This window comes from Felis catus, chromosome A3 (genome assembly GCF_018350175.1).
Source record: "Felis catus isolate Fca126 chromosome A3, F.catus_Fca126_mat1.0, whole genome shotgun sequence".
Taxonomy (NCBI): Eukaryota; Metazoa; Chordata; class Mammalia; order Carnivora; family Felidae; genus Felis; species Felis catus.
The window spans coordinates 5507427-5523313 of NC_058370.1; the positions used below are offsets into that span (position 1 = coordinate 5507427).

The 15887-nt window shown below is 58.7% G+C and overlaps 1 protein-coding gene across 2 annotated transcripts in view; it reads left to right on the plus strand.

Moving 5' to 3' along the window:
- PMEPA1 (prostate transmembrane protein, androgen induced 1) overlaps positions 1-10747 on the plus strand; it is a 56140-nt gene extending 45393 nt beyond the window's left edge. Inside the window, exons 2-4 of one of the 2 annotated variants that reach the window (XM_023251075.2) lie at positions 559-710; positions 6128-6181; positions 6644-10747. In XM_023251075.2, the coding sequence (XP_023106843.1) occupies positions 559-710; positions 6128-6181; positions 6644-7192 (755 nt within the window). In that variant the 3' untranslated portion in view covers positions 7193-10747. Of the gene's footprint in view, positions 1-555; positions 711-6127; positions 6182-6643 lie in introns of both variants that reach the window. The other variant, XM_023251074.2, reaches the window with a different exon arrangement.
- Positions 10748-15887: the final 5140 nt, after the last annotated feature.

Consider the following 15887-nt stretch of genomic DNA (forward strand, 5'->3'; position numbering starts at 1 on the left):
GAGAGAGAGAGAAAAGGAGCGAGAGCTGCAGTGTCTGCAGCCACGCTGAATGTGGTTTTTCTGAGGCCTCTTTCCCGAGAGCTGGGGGGGCCGGGGGCTCGGGTCTTCTCACACATTCCTGTCCCGTCCAGGGTGGGGTGTGCTTGTGATAGACGTGCCTGTGTGTGTGCACGTGTGTATGTGTGCGCGTGAGTGTGCACTGGGGAGGGTGTGTGTGTGTGTGTGTGAGTGTTGGGGTGTTGCAGGGAGGTGAGTGAATGCTCAGAAAGGCTGGGTCCCGAGCCCCAGGCTAGCGTCGGGGTCCCCTCGGAAGGGCTGGACCCCCAGCCCTGGGCCTGCATCGGGGTCCCCTCGGAAGGGTTGGGCCGGCATAAGGGTCCCCCCAGAAGGGGATCCAGCCCCGGGCCTGCATCGGAGTCCCCTCCGAAGGGTTGGGCCGGCATAAGGGTCCCCCCAGAAGGGGATCCAGCCCCGGGCCGGCGTCGGGGTCCCCTCGGAAGGGCTGGGCCGGCGTCGGGGTCCCCGTGGGCTCACGTGTCTCCCTTGGTCCTGCAGCAGAACTGGAGTTCGTTGAGATCACCATCATCGTGGTGGTGGTGATGGTGATGGTGGTGGTGATCACGTGCCTGCTGAGCCACTACAAGCTGTCTGCGCGCTCCTTCATCGGCCGGCACGGCCAGGGCAGGAGGAGAGAAGACGCCCTCTCCTCGGTAAGCGTCTGGCGTCCCGCCTCGCGGTGCGCTCACAGGAACGGGAGGGAGGCAGTCGGCGGCCACGGGGAACACTGCTGGGCAGGCGATGGAGGAGGGTGTTCGAGGTACAGGCCGAGGCCGGACGGGACGGGCTGGTGGGGAAGGCGCCCACGGTCCTGCCGCCTTAGCCCAGACGGAAGGGAGGCGGCCCTTCCCTTTCTTCTATACCCTGCAGGCGTCTGGGCCGGGGGCTCGGTGTCTTGGGGACAACAGGTCACCCTGGAAAGGGCCTTCCCAGCTCCACTGGTCCTGGCCGTGCGCCCTCGGACCAGTCCCGATTGCTGAAATGGGGCTGCCGTTTACCGTGAGCGGGGCTCACGCCGCTCCGCAGAGGAGTCGGGGCTCAGCGCCGAATCACGGCTGGGGCGCTGCTGGCCAGGACGGCCCAGACACTCCCGTCCACTCCATCACCCACCCACCCATTCATGCATTCACCGCACAGACGCCTACGGAGCAGAGGGCCTAGAACCTCCCAGACACTGGCGGGGGGCGGGGGGGGGCGGAATGGCTCTGGACAAGCCCCCTGTGGTTGCTGCCTGGTGGCTGGATCCACACAGACAGGGACACCTAAATCAGATGATACTGAGAGGCGCTCGGAAGGAAGCCAGAGTGACTGTCCCCGAGGATCCCAGCGTGGTGTGTTTGGCCAGGAGAGTCAGGACGAGCCTCTTAGGCCGAGCTCTGAAGGAGGAGAGTGACTATGGTCCCGGAGGGCGAGGACGAACGCTGCTCTGGAGGGGTCCCGGCCGTTCACAGAATACGGCATTTTGACGTGACGTTAGGATTACGAGCGTCACGGGGCATTCTGGAAGCCCCACCAGTATCCCTTCGACTCCACAACGTTGGGGGGGGGGCCCTGCGGGCCCGGAACTTGGCCCTTCTGCGGCTCTGAGCGTCCAGGGCCGCCTGGCCCCCTGCACCTGCGGGGCTCAACTGTGCCCTGCCCGCTGGCCGCTCTTCAGCAGGCGGGCCGCAGGGGCTGCCGGGTTCATCCCCAAGTACGTCTGTCCCCGTGCGCGCGATGTGTGATTTCACAACCTGGGCAGGAGCGGGCGGCCAGGCCTGATGGACAGGCTGGGATTTGCAGGGAGAAGGTGGCACGTGGGTGGCCCGGGGCTATGCGCCCGAGCACGTCTCTGAGCCCGTGAGGACAGCCATGGAACAACCCGGCCTCCCGGTTCTGGGGGGCGCCTGCGGTTGGCGGTGGGGCTGAGCCAGGGGTGGCTGGCAGGCCTGTCCCCGGCAGGGTCAGGCTTCTCCTCCTGCATCCGGCTGCCGCCGCAGCACGTCCACAGGTAGCCGGGGCAAGGAGATCCACCCCCTTGGTCCCTCTGACGGGAACACCGCCTGCCCCAGACCTGAGGCTCGGCGTGTCCGGGGGGGGGGGGCACCCGGGCTGCTGCTCTGAAGGAATCCTCTGCGGCTAAGGCCCGGGCTCACCTGTGTCTGTTTGCTGTGACTGTTGCCCGAGTGACGGCGTTGCCAGCTGCACTGTGGCGAGCACGCACCTGCCTCCCCTGTGCCCGGTGCTTTCCCGCCCGCGGCAGCCTGGAAACCCCACTCCGTGGGGGGGAACCTGGGGCCCGCAGAGGTGGGAGCATTTGCCTGAAGCCTCTCAGCCTGTAAGTGGCAGTTTGAAGAGCCCAGGCCCGTTTTTCCTCCCTCGGATGCTGGGGCAAGGGAGGGCACTTGGAACAAACGAGAAAGCACTAGCTGGGGGGGGGGGGGGGGGGGTTGCCCAGGGTGGGCCACCTGGGCCCCTCTGAGCCTCAGTCTCCCTCAGACGGGTGGAGCTAGCCTTTCTGCAGCTTGCCCCATAGGTACAGTCACGGGGAGGATGACGTTTGCCCAGAGAGCTGGGGAAAGGACACAGGTTCCGGTGGGAGGGATCCCTGCTGCCACCGGGGGCGGGGAGACTGCCCTGTGGGTAGCACCTGGGACTTTGTACCCAGACAGAGGTGAAGATTCGGGCCCCGGTTCCTGGACACCCGAAGCCAAAGGAGAGTCGCCACCCCCATCTACCCAGCCGCCTGCATGGACCCCTGGGGCTGCCTGGCAGGGTAAACACAGAGCTTCGTTAGGCCTGAACTGAGTGTGGCAGCTCCCTTGGGGACCCCCTGCCAGACAGGGCGAGTCAGAGGAGTCTCAGGGCCCCGTGACCTCCCACAGGGGCCCAAACCTGGCCACTGTCAGCCTGGGGCTGACCCTGCCCCTGGCATGGCTGTCCTGCCTCGGGTCCTTTTCAGGGTGAGCCCGTTTCATTCGCTTGAATGAGGCCCACATTTAGGTAAGCCTGTGGCCCCAGAATGTCACTTCCTTGTCTGGTGCTGCTCCCAGGCAAGCCAGGGTCTAGCGCATAATGGTAACAACAGTGATGATCCAGCCACCACGGTGGCACCGACTGTGGGTCTGAAGGGTCTTGCGCTGGGGTTGGCAGGTGAGGGGAATGTTACCTGTGAAGGCGGGTACCGTCCCACCCGGGCGCATTTGAGCAGGTGGACAGGTGCAGCCAGGCCCCACCCAGGAAGCGTCCTGTTTTCATTTCTGAGCTGCTCCCGGGTCTCTGAACTTTGCTTTCAGACACCACTTTGGACAAACATTCCCCGCTTTGAATTCCTCTCCTTGGCGGCCTTCATTGTTCCCGCAAAGTTTATGTAACTTGAGCAGCGATGGTCACTTCACCCGTAGCCCCCACCCCCGGAAGACGGTTTGTGCACGGGGCCCGCTCAGCGTGGGGCAGGGATGCATTCAGACTAGGGCTCAGCCAGGGCTTTGGATGGGGCAACCCTTTGTTCTCTTTGTCCCCAGATCAGCCCTGGCGTGGGTCTCCTGCCTCCCACATGGCTTCTGTGGGCACAAGGCTTCTGATCGGGGCCAGTGCAGCCAGCTGGACATTCGATCACTATACAAACGGGCCAGGCTGCTAGAGGGGCTGAGTTGCTATGGGAGCCAGGGAGGCAGTGGAGCGGGGGGGAGGGGGGTGGTGGGTGGTTCCTGGGAGGCTCCCTGGAGGAGGAAATGACTCCTAGGTGCACAAGCTGGAGGCAGTCAGGTGATGAGGCTGGTGGGTGATTTGGGAGTCTGTGGTGGGGCTCCTGGGGCAGCGACAGGTGTTGTCTTAAGCTTCCTGGGTGGTGTCACCGTGCAGCCGGGTAGATACTCCCTGTGCTAGGGCTGGGAGTCGGGGGAGTGGTGGGCAGAGGTCCTGGGCGGCCACGTCACGCAGAGCCTGGGACAGAGGGACTCGTAGGAGGGTTTTAGGCAGGAGTTTATCTGGGTCACATTTCATCCTTGGCTGCGTGCATCACGCCCCGGGACTCCTGACCCTACTGAGGAGCAGGTAGATGTCCCCATCTGCTTCCTGGCACATATGGACTGTGCCAGTGGCCCGACGGGGGGCTGCGGAGCCTGCCAGGACCAGCCTGGGCCCGGGTGGCTCTGGAGGCAGGCAGGTCAGGGTTTGGATCTTAGCACTGCCTTTCACCAGCTAGGCCTACTCAGCTCGGCTAGCCGACCTCAGCCTGCCTTGTAGGTTTGTCGGGAGAAATGAGATAGATAGTGCTTTATTTATTTATTTTTGAGAGACCGAAGGGGGGTGCGGGGGTTGCGGGCAGAGAGATAGGGAGACAGACTCCCAAGCAGGCTCCCCACTGACAGTTTGATGCGGGGCTCAAACTCACGAACTGTGAGGTCAGGACCGGAGCCAAAATTGAGTCGGATGCTTAAGTGACGGAGCCGCCCAGGTGCCCAGGAGAGTGCTTAGTGTGGTTTCTGCCACCAAGGCAGTGACTGATACGTTACTGATATCAGTAACAAAACGGCCTTCGGTGACCACATGAAGGGGCAAGGTCGTATGTCTGCTTGCATCCTAACACCTGGAACATACTGGAGAGAGACTCCAATGAGTCTGTGTGCCGGCTGAGTGCTTTCCTGGTGGGACGGTTTTGAGAGCCATAGAGCCCCCTAGTGGCCGTGTCGGTAACTGCAAGCCTCAGCCTACCCGCCCCCTCCAATTCCTGCTCCAGCCCCGGCTGGTGGGTGAGAATGTCTTAGGTGGGACCCCTCGGGAAAACGTGCCCCCAAGGAAACTTTGGGGGTGATAATGTTATTTCGATGGTAGTGATGGGTCTCTGGTATATACACATGCCAAAACTTAACCAAATTGTATACCCTGGATATGCGCAGTTAATATTATCTATCAGTTACGCCTACAGAAAGCTGTAAAATTCTAACAAGACATCCCTCCCCCTGCCCCCAGGCTCAGGGCTGTCTAGCATCATGTGACCAGCATTGGCTGGGTTTGCCTCCTGGTACGGGGTCCCCCTTCCCTGACCCTTGGGTCTCTTCCCCCAGACCTGAAACCGCATGTGGCCAGCTGTCCCCCACTCCCATGCAGCCTGTCCACGGGTTGGGGGGGGGGGGCATGGGCCCATGTGCAGAGGCTGCGGGCTTTGTGAGGTGGCACTTACCCCTTTGGCAAGAGGCGGTGCCTTGTTCCACCATTGCTGACCGACCGGATCACGATTTGGTGACAGAGCAGCTCCGTGAGTGCAAGCGAGGGAGGGGCAGAGAGAGAGGGAGACACGGAATCGGAAGCAGGCTCCGGGCTCTGAGCTCTTGAGACAGGGGTGTTCGAGAAAGTCTGCAGACCTGACCACGCAGTGGGGCGGCCAGTGCCAAGGCCCGTGGGTGCATGCGCTTTGCACTAGATGGTGGGTGGGCGTGGCCCCCAGCACTTCCATATACTCACTCAGGGCCACAGGCACTCCAAGCATATTCCACCCGTGGAAACTTCCAGAAGTTAAGTAACTTGCCGAGGTCACCCTGCAAGCAAGTGGTGGTCGAGGCCAGGAGGGCTGGATGAGGCCCGCTTCCTTACCAGCCATTTCACAAGAGAACTTGGGTTCGTGCTAAGGTGCCTGGGAAAAGCTGCTGGAGAGTTCTGAGAAGGAGGGGCCCACCAATTAGATGTAGGTTTTGGAAAGCGTGAGCGTGGAGGGTGAATTTTCGGGGGACAGCCGGGGGAAGGCGGGTGGCTGCGAGGCTTGCAGTTACCCACGTGGCCACGAGGGGGCTCTACGGCTCTCAAAACTGTCCCACCCGGAAAGCCCTCAGCCCGCGCAGACTCATTGGAGTCTCTAGTATGTTCCAGGTGTTAGGGTGCAAGCGGACATGCGACCTCGCCGCTTCACGTGGTCACCGAAGGCCGTTTGGTTACTGCCAGAACCGCCCAGGGCCCAAGGTGCGGATGGGGAGCCGTGGCCGGGTGCTGCATCTGATGGCACATGCAAGATCGCAGGGTCAAAGCCAGTCGGCCCCTTTGCTCTCTCCCCTCTGTTCATCCTGCTGACCCCGCCCCTCTCCTCCCCGCACAGGAAGGATGTCTCTGGCCCTCGGAGAGCACCGTGTCGGGCAACGGAATCCCAGAGGTGAGACCCTGTGCTGCCGCCCGCCCCCCTCCGTGCCTGTCCCCCAAGGCTGCTGTTGTGGACGCCTGAAGGCCATCCTCCCAGCAGGTCCCCCTTTCCAAACCAGGGGCACCTCCCTTGGCCCGAACGGCGTGGCTGCTGGCCCACACCTCTGCCCTTTTCCAAAGAGTCGTCGTCCGCGGCTGCTGGGATCACCCAAGCCGGGACGTAACGCTCTACCCGCAGGGAGTGGCCCACAGCATCTGCAACACGCGCGGGCAAAAGTTGCCCCGATTTCAGCCCTGGGATGATGCTCCCAGCCCGGGGGTCCCCCCGGCGTCACGCGCGGCCGGACTCCGCGCGCTGGGCGCCGCCGCCACCTGCCGTCCCATCCCCCGGAGAGCAGGGCCCCGCGCCTCGGGTCCTGCTTCGGGGGCGCGGAGGGACCCTCACTCCGCTCCGCCCCCTCCCTCCTCCCTCCAGCCGCAGGTCTATGCTCCTCCGAGGCCCACCGACCGCCTGGCCGTGCCCCCCTTCACCCAGCGGGACCGCTGCCTCCGCTTCCAGCCCACCTACCCGTACCTGCAGCACGAAATCGACCTGCCGCCCACCATCTCGCTGTCGGACGGGGAGGAGCCCCCGCCCTACCAGGGCCCCTGCACCCTCCAGCTGCGAGACCCCGAGCAGCAGCTGGAGCTGAACCGGGAGTCCGTGCGCGCGCCCCCGAACAGAACCATCTTCGACAGCGACCTGATGGACAGTGCCATGTTGGGCGGCCCCTGCCCCCCCAGCAGTAACTCGGGCATCAGCGCCACGTGCTACGGGGGCGGCGGGCGCATGGAGGGGCCGCCCCCCACCTACAGCGAGGTCATCGGGCACTACCCCGGGTCCCCCTCGTTCCAGCACCAGCAGAGCAGCGGGCCGCCCTCCTTGCTGGAGGGGACCCGGCTCCCCCACGCACACCTCGCCCCGCTGGAGAGCTCACCCGCCTGGAGCAAAGAGAAAGATAAACAGAAAGGACACCCTCTCTAGGAATCCCGGGGCCGGGGCCGGGCAGCAGTGAGTATAGGAAAAAAAAGAAAAAACAGAAAGGCAAAACACTCCGCACTTCCGAAACCAGAATTCAGAGGAGGACCGGGCGGCACCCAGAAAATGTGGCGCGTATCCATCCTTTCCCCCTCTCTCTGTGTATAAATATTTACATGTTCTGTCTGGTCTGAATGCACAAGCTAAGAAAGCTTGCAAAAACAAAACAAAACAAAAAAACAACCACGTTTCTTTGTTGAGCTGTGTCTTGAAGGCAAAAGAGAAAAAAGAAAAAAAAAAAGAAAAACCTACCCTAGTCTTTTCTGTTCCTAGTTGAGCTGCGTGCGTGAATGCGTATTTCCTTTCGTTTGTTTATGATGATTTCACTTAACTTTAAAGACCTATTTGCACAAAACCTTTGTTTAAAGATCTGCAATATTATATATATAAATATATATAAAATAAGAGAAGTATTGTGAGGGCAGGAGTATTTTTGTATTAGAAGAGGCCTATTAAAAAAAAACAAAGTTGTTTTCTGAACTAGAAGAGAAAAAAAAGGCAATTTTTGAGTGCCAGGTCAGAAAGCGCGTATTACCTTGTAAAGAAGAAGAAGAAGAAGAAAAGAAAAAAACTACAAAGCAGGGGTTTAGAGTTATTTATATAAATGTTGAGCTTTTGCACTATTTTTTAATATAACTATGTCAGTGCTTGTTTGATGGAAACTTCTATCGTGTCTGTCGAGACTTTTAAGGGAGAAGCGGTGGAATTTGGCAGCGGCCGTCTGGCAGAGGGCGGGCTCTGCACGGAGTTGGGGGAGGCTTCCGGAGGGGGCGCTCTTCCTGCGTAAGTGGAAGCTTCTGTCTAGCGGTCGGTTGTTACCGCCTCATACATTCCCCACCGGAGGAGACGCATTTCCCCCTCTGGGCCGGCACAGCCTTTGGATGGCAGACGAGACGGGGAAATCGGTCACCCAGTGCCAGGGTGGTGGCTTTGCCTTGCCCCAGATGAAAATAAACTGTTCCTGAAGGATCTTAGTTTTTCCTCCTGTTTTTTAAGCATGAGCCCCCTCCCCCTCCCCCAGGAAGGGGCTGAGGCGCCCCCTTTGCCGCCGCTGCCACTGCGGCTCCCGGAGCACGTTGCCGGGACCCGCCGGAGAGGTTGGGGTGGCTGCTCTCCGTGCGGACGATCCGGCGGGTCCAGGACTTCTCAGCTGAGGGTGGCGGAGGCCACCGGCAGATTGGAAAGGCCCCCGAGGAATTCGACCTCATCCCTGGCTTTCTCTTTACGTAGCAATTCTCACCGAACAGGCCAACAAACGGGACACCAGAGAGAAAAAGTGACACGCGCAGGTGTCTCCCAGGACGCGACAGAGGGTTAACGCGAAGAGAAACAGCACCGACAACGGGGAAACCGGCGTAAACCTGTGCTTTATGTTTTCAAATCAGAATTGAATTCTTTACCTCCTCTCCCACACGTCCATTCCTCTCCCCGTGGAAACAGTCGTGTTTGGCGTGTCCGTGTGTCTGTGTTTTCCCAGCATCTGTATCAGATACGAGTCTCGTTTGCCAGGATTTTGCCGAGTGGATTTCGGGTGGCCTGTGCAGGCGAGGGCGCGTGAGTGGGCACACGTGTGTGACAGTGGCAGGCCGGCCAGCGGTGGGGGGGGGGCGCCCCTTGGGATCTACTGGTTCACATTCCAGGGGGTGACCCCCCCCCCACGCGCCCCCCCCCCCCGTCGCATATGGGCAATAACTTGTTTCTAAGCAACTTTTTTATTACTTAAACACCTGAGAACAGTTTTGAAGTTCTGACCATTTGAACTCTATTTATATACACATTTTAAGAGCGTGGTGACCAACAGATAAACGCGGACTCTGGGCGTTCGCTGCTGACCAGCCTGGCAGAAGGTTCTTGTACTTTGACAATAAAAAGCTGCCTCTCCGTGGGGTCCTCGGCCTAAACTTCGCTCCTCTCTCAGAGAGGATGCTTTTCGCAAGTCGTGCTGAGAACTCGGTGTAATTTGTCCTAAAAGGTACAGGGACACGTTTATAGATTAAAAAAAACAACAACAACAACAAAACAAAACAAAAATTTTTTAAGCTGTAACTTTCCTTTCCGTGAAGAGTCAGTCTCCCTAGTGCCTTACTGAGGAAGCAGTGTCCTCTCGTCACCGGTTGGGGGGCATCCCTGGGCAGTGTCTCCGTCACCCCCCCCCCCCCCCCCCCGGGGACTGGCCTTTCCACTCGAGGGCTGCGGCTGCTTCTCGAACACCCCCATAGCCCTCTCGGTGCCGGGTCCCGCCCGCCCTCCCACCGTGGAGGCGCCTGGCCCAGCCAGGCGACCCCCTCCTGCCCCTCCTTCTTGTCACCTACTGGGTCCAGTCCTGTGCCACCTCCCGGGCGGGTTGTGAGCCCGGACGCCGACCTCGTCTGCCTGGGCAACGTCGGGCCCAGGCGTGGCCCGGGTCTCGGCGTGGATCCTGTTGCCTGGCGGTGTGTGTGGTCTGTGTGGGAGGAAGCAGGAGGGTGGGCTCCTGACCTCAGCGGGCTTGAGGGCAGAGCGCGTCTCCGCGATCACATCCCGGGACCGCTGGGCCGCAGGGCCCCAGGGTTTCGTGCCCAGCACAGGCCCCTTGCAGAGGCTCCCGGCAGAGAGGCCGGGCGAAGTCGGGGCGCATCCCGAGAAAACCAGGGGGTGGGGAGTGTTTCTGGAAACTGCTAGCACTAAGCTCTTGGTCTCTGGGGGTGCACTCGTTCTCTCCAGATGCTGGCCGCCATGCCGTTGTCGCTGAAAAGGCTCTGAGCACCCCTCGGGAGGCCCCCTTTTGCCAGTAAAAAGTTTGGGGTCCTCGGCAGTGGCTGGTTGGAGGGGGACCGGGTGGGGCTTTCTCTTGTCCTCGTTTGCCTGCTTCTCAACCGCATTTCCTCCCGAGGAAGAGCATCCCCCCCCCCCCCCAAGCCCGGGTCTCCGCAGGCCGACTCAGCAGGGGCCCTAAGAGCCACCCGTGTCCCCCACAAAGTGTTCTTTGCAAGGAGCTGAGACTCCCCTCGCCCCCCACGTCTAGTGAACACCGGGCCAGGGCCAGAACCGAGTCTGTCCCCTGTCCTTGTCTCCGCTGTGAATGGTATGTTTCCGAAATTGTTTCCTACGTGCCCACAAAGCTTCCAGATCCATACGACATCCCAGCGATCAGGAAAACTGCAAGTGTCGTTTTGTTTTGTTCTGTTTGTCCCGGAAGCCGCGCTTCGGATTTTGCTGTACTATAGAGCCTAGAAGGACACGCCTTCTCGTTTGCCTGCCCGATTCACGTTGCGTTCTTGGCGTTGAAGCCGCTCTCCTCTGCAGCCCTGTTTCCCGAGTTCTGTTCGAGTTAAACTCATGTAAATTCCCCGTGGCACGCTGGGTGCGGCGCCCACGTTGCTGCCACGTGAGACTCTGTATTTGGATGCCAATCCACGGGCCTGATGAAATCGCTTCTTGTGTATCAATAATCATTAGTGGCAATGATGACTTTCTGAAAAGCTGCAATACTTATACAATAAATTTTACAATTCTTTGGAACGAGGCTTTCTGACTTCTTGCGTCACATTACCCCCCCCCCCCCCCCGCGCTCTTCACCGCCCTCGGCAACAGCCCCAGGGCCCATTTAGTGGGGTGCCGGAGAGCCCGCTGAACTTCTGTGGGCCCTTGAGCCATCTCTTGGACCTCTGCTCCAGTTCGGGCAGCCTCCGGGGAGCCCAGTGAAGACACCAGCTCAGGCAGGGGGTTGTAATAAAAGGGGTTAAAATTAGCCCACCGCTTTTGTTAATTGGGGTGGAAAGAGTCTGCAAGACACTGGCTACTTTTCCTCCCTCTTAGAAAATCATCCTTCTCTGTAGCGTGCCAAAAGCTCTGATAAGGTCTGCAAGAAAGAAGCTACCTGAGGTGGGTCCCTTCCAGAAGTAAACCCTGAGGCATGGGTTTGTGCTAGGGGATGGGTCAGGGGTGCTCCTAGGGGAGACGGTTAAGGGGATTGGGAAGAAGACCGAGAAGGAGGAGAAACAAAGCAAGGTAGGGATGGTTTTGGAGAAAGTCCGTCTCAGCCTGATCCCAAAGCTCCCAAAGGGACCTGTGGGCACCTCTGGGGGTAAGTTGCTTCCGGATGAGAGGTAGACTCTCAGATGCTCCTGGCTGTTTGGTGAGGCGTTTCACAAGCCCCGGGGCGGCCCTCAGGGGATGTTCCCAGGTACCGACCATTAGAAACACCTGGAAGCCGAGGAAGGGGAGACAGGACCTTAAAGGGGAGACAGGACCTTAAAAGGGATCGCAGGGAGTCTGAGTGAGCTACCCACAGTGCCCATCCCAGAAACTCGTGTTTCTTTCTCTAAATAGAGCCATCTTTAACCTTGACCAGATGGTCAAGGTTTTTTAAAAATCAGCCCAGCCTGTTGACTCCCCAGGGATGACCGTTGTTCGGGCCTCAACCCCAGGGTTCTGTAAGCTTCTGGAGCACAGAGCCCTACAGTCAGAGCAGAGCTTGGGGCATACATCTATCTAACTTTTCTGTGGTGGAGGAAAACCTCAGATTACAAAAAATAATAATAATAATAATTTTTTTTTTGAGGAAAAAAACCCCAAACAGCTCTCTACTCTTCGCTATTGGTATGGTAGAGGGACCCGACGGTGTTGTGTGTGCCCCAGCCTGGCTCCGGGGCCTGAGTCCTCTCATTAGCGGTCACTCTCCTTGCCGGCCCTCAGTCACCTCGTCTGCAGAAGGGGTTGAGGGCAGAGCCTGTGAGCTGGTTGAGAAGGGCGTCTCGGGTTCTAAACGAAAAGGAGACCCTCCCACACCTTGCCTTCAGCTCAAGCAGATAGAGCTGAATCGGTCCAGAATAAAGGTAGAAATCAGAATGCCTAGTACCCACTAAGTGAAAGCCCTGTGCCAAGTTCTTGACTGAAATTGGCTGCTTGTTTGGGGAGGTCTCACCTCTCAATCATCTGACTTTTTTTTTTTTTTTTTTAGCACAGCCGCATGCTGGGTGCTGCTCGGGGGTGCCTGCACACCAGGCCCAACCTCTGACCTCAAGGATCCCACCTTCTGGTTCTAGAGACGGACTGGCACCACAGCACCATCCAGTGAGGGCAGGAGAGTGTGCTGTCAGGGTGAGGGGAGGCTGGATTTCAAGCCCGGAGATGTTAGGGGGGGAAGGAGGGGAGAGAGCGAACCAGGTGCCTGCGTGGGCAATGTCTGGGAGGAGACTTAGCAGGGCCCCCGTACAGCCCGGCAGAGCGCTGCCTTGGAATCTGTTAATTCTTTCTCTAATAAGTGAGCCAAACCCGACTCAGGCTGGCTTTAGCAGAAGAGGGAATCGTTGACTCTTGTAACTCAAAAGCACCAGGGAGAGCGGGGCGAGATTATTTGCCGCCAGATCCAGACGGGCACGCTGTGACGTTAGGAAGATGTCTGTCTCCACCATCAAAGGGCGCTCCCCCTTACTGACGGCCCTTTCAAGTAGGTTCTCCCCTCCCGGTACCCAGCTTCTCCCCAGGCTCCTTTTCTCACTGCTCTGAATCAAGTGGGAAGAAATTCCTTTCTAATTCTGCCAGCCAAAGTCCCAGAACTGGATCCCATTGGCCTGGCGGCGATCATGTGCCCCAAGCCGAGCCAATCAGTGCAGCCCCTCTGCCCTGCTCTGATGGGCCAGGGAAAGCATGCTCTGATTGGCCAGGTTTCAGTCACACGCCCTGGAGGCGGGGCCGGCTCTCTGCACTCCACCTGCGCGAGCGTTGTCCGGAGGAAAACTGGGGTGATTTCGCCCAAGAGGGGGGTTTTGGGTGCCAGCAGCTGCCGGGTCGCCGGACAGGCGAGTGCACGGACCCTCAAGGAAGAAGGCTTTGGATGAGCGTCGCACAGCCCGTGCGGTCAGCTCGGCACCAGGCTGGGGGGGGGGGGGGGGGGTGAGGGGGGGGGGGAACGCAGCCCCAACCAGCCCTGCCTTTTTCGGCTGCTTCAAGTTGGTTTTGAGTTGATATTTGTTGAAATTATTTCAGCATGTGTGTCTGGCTTCCTGTCTCAGTCGCAGGCATAGACGGAACGTTCGCAGCGAGGAAGGCTGGGCGCGCCAACAGGGGAGACAGAACACACAGGAAGCCCGTGCCAAAGCGGCATCGCGTTTTCTTTAACACTTTGTACAGTTGTACCGAAGGAACAGAACTGCGGCTAAAAATAAAACAAAACATTATAAGCTTCACAAATAATTTGGAACAAGTGATGGATTTAAATGTGCGAATACATTTTTAAAATAAATATCCGCCCCCTCTCCCCCACCCACCCCTCCCCCCGCCCCGGCCCGTCCCCCCCCCCCCTTCCCGGGGTGCGTGTGCCCCTCTCCCCGTGCCCTCGCCCCCTCTTCCCTCCCTCCCTTTCTGTCCCCACCTTGCATGACTGATAGCCCTGAAAGGGGAGGCCTGAAATCATGATGTTCATCTTATTAAAAGGCTTTTATTGAACTCAAAATAATTAAATTTGTCTTTAAAAGCATCCAACTCAATTGAGTGAACAAGTTTAAAGATGAATTTTTAAAATGCATGGACTTCGTTAGACTCCGGCCTGCTGTTTGCAGCCATGGGCAGACGCAGAGGAGGGGAGCAAAGCGTAGGGAGCCTGTGGCCATTTGATCTGGATTCAAATCCCACCCCCCTCCGACCCCCCCCCCCCCCCCCCCCGTCCCTTTCCAGCTAGTTAACCTAGTTAACCCTTCGGGCTTCTGTTTCCAAGAGGAGTGGCTTGTGCAGGGAACCGTGATCCGTGTCATCGATGCGTCCCCCGTGTCCCCCTGGCCCTTTCCCTTCCTGTCCACACGGGCCCACCCTCCAGCCGGTTCACTGGAGTTCTGCCGTCTGAGGCTTTCTCCGGCTTCTGAAAGCTTCTCGGCCCGTCACGCCGCGGACCAGAGATGCCGGGGAATTGATGCTATGGGAGCGGCCTCTCCCGGGGATGGGACTAGGGGATAAACACCCCAGCTCCTTGACCCTCAGGCGGGGGGGGACCACCACGGACGATACTCCGCATGCTCCCAGTGTTTCCAGTGAGCTTGAGGCACTGGGCGCCAGGAGCGCACTGAGGTCACCTGCCCGGTGGCACACCCCTGATCGGGCGCCGTCCTTCCCCTGGCCCCCCTCCCCACCGCCTCCCAGGATTTGCTGGTATCTCCCGGTATCTCCTTCCACCGGAAAGTGGAAGTCGGCAAAGGAGGGAAAAGGGTTCGCTGAGCAGAAGGCCCAGAGGGGCTCGCGCGCCCGCGCACGTGTGTGCAGGGCCGTGGGCGCCCGTTCAGTTGTGGACACGCAGACACCAAGTCTTTTTTTTTAAGCCCATGTATCCAAAATAGCATTTCGACGTGGAATCGGCATAAAAACTGTTCATGAAAAAAAAAAAAAAATCTTAAGTGTTAGACTTTCTTCGAACTTGGCGGGCTTCCGTGCCTCGGAGTGCTTGGCCCAGTGCTCTGCTCGCATGGGCCCCGGTATGGCCCGGATGTTTGTGCCCCCTAAATCCATGCCCTGACACCCTATGCACCCAACAGGACGGTGTTAGGAGAAGGGGCCTTTGGGAGGTGACTAGGGTCTAGGGGAGTCATGAGGGTGGATTAGCGCCCTCAGTCGAGTCATGGAGTTTCCTGGGCCCCCTCCCTCGCCACGTGAGGGCGCAGCCTCTGGGAGCTAGGAAGCGGGTCTCACCAGATGTCCAGACCCCGGGCGCCTCAACCTTGGACTTCCCAGCCTCCAGAACAGTGTTGTTGAAGCCCTCCAGTCTGTGCTGTTTTGTTATAGCCGCTGAACTGGTTATAGGCAACTGATGGAGGCACCCCCGGTTAAAGAAAGCTTACAAAACGATCGAGTATCAACCTTCCTGTCTCTGATAGGCTCCATGAGTCATGCTCCGCGGCGCAAATGTTTAGCAGAGAGAGGAATGCTCCTTACCCCTCAGCCGTAGGGCCACATACCTGCTCACAGCGCTGGAAATAACTGCCAAGGGTTTAGATTCTAGAGCCTGCCGGTCTGGGCTGGAGCTCCACCTTAACCACTCACGAGCTCTGTGATCTTGACCGCTTTACTCAGTAATCTCTCTGTCTTGTCTGTAAAATGCAGATTTAATATGACTGACCCCTCCCTTGCAGGATTGCCAAGGGTTCAGTGAAATAATGGAAATGGGGTCTCCAGCAAGCTCTAAGTAAATACGGTTGAACCTTGAACAACACGGGAGTTGGAGGCACCAAACATCTTGTGAAATCAAAAATCCAGGTATAGGGGCACCTGGGTGGTTCAGTCGGTTAAATACCTGACCTCGGCTCAGGTCACCGTCTCGCGGTTCCGCGAGTTCGAGCCCCGCACCGGGCTCTGTGCTGACAGTTCAGAGCCTGGAGCCTGCTTCAGATTTTGTGTCTCCCTCTCCCTCTGCCCCTCCCCTACTTGTGCTCTCGCTCTCTCTCTCTCTCTCTCAAAAATAAACATTAAAAAAAAAATTCATGTATAGCTCTGACTCCCTAAAAACATAACCAGTGACCAGGGTGCCTGGGTGGCTCAGTCGGTTAAGCGTCCAACTCTTGATTTGGGCTCAGGTCATGATCTCAGTTTGTGGGTCCGAGCCCTGTGTCGGCCTCTGTGCTGACAGTACAGAGCTTGCTTGGGATTCTCTCTCTCCCTCTCTCTCTGCTCCTCC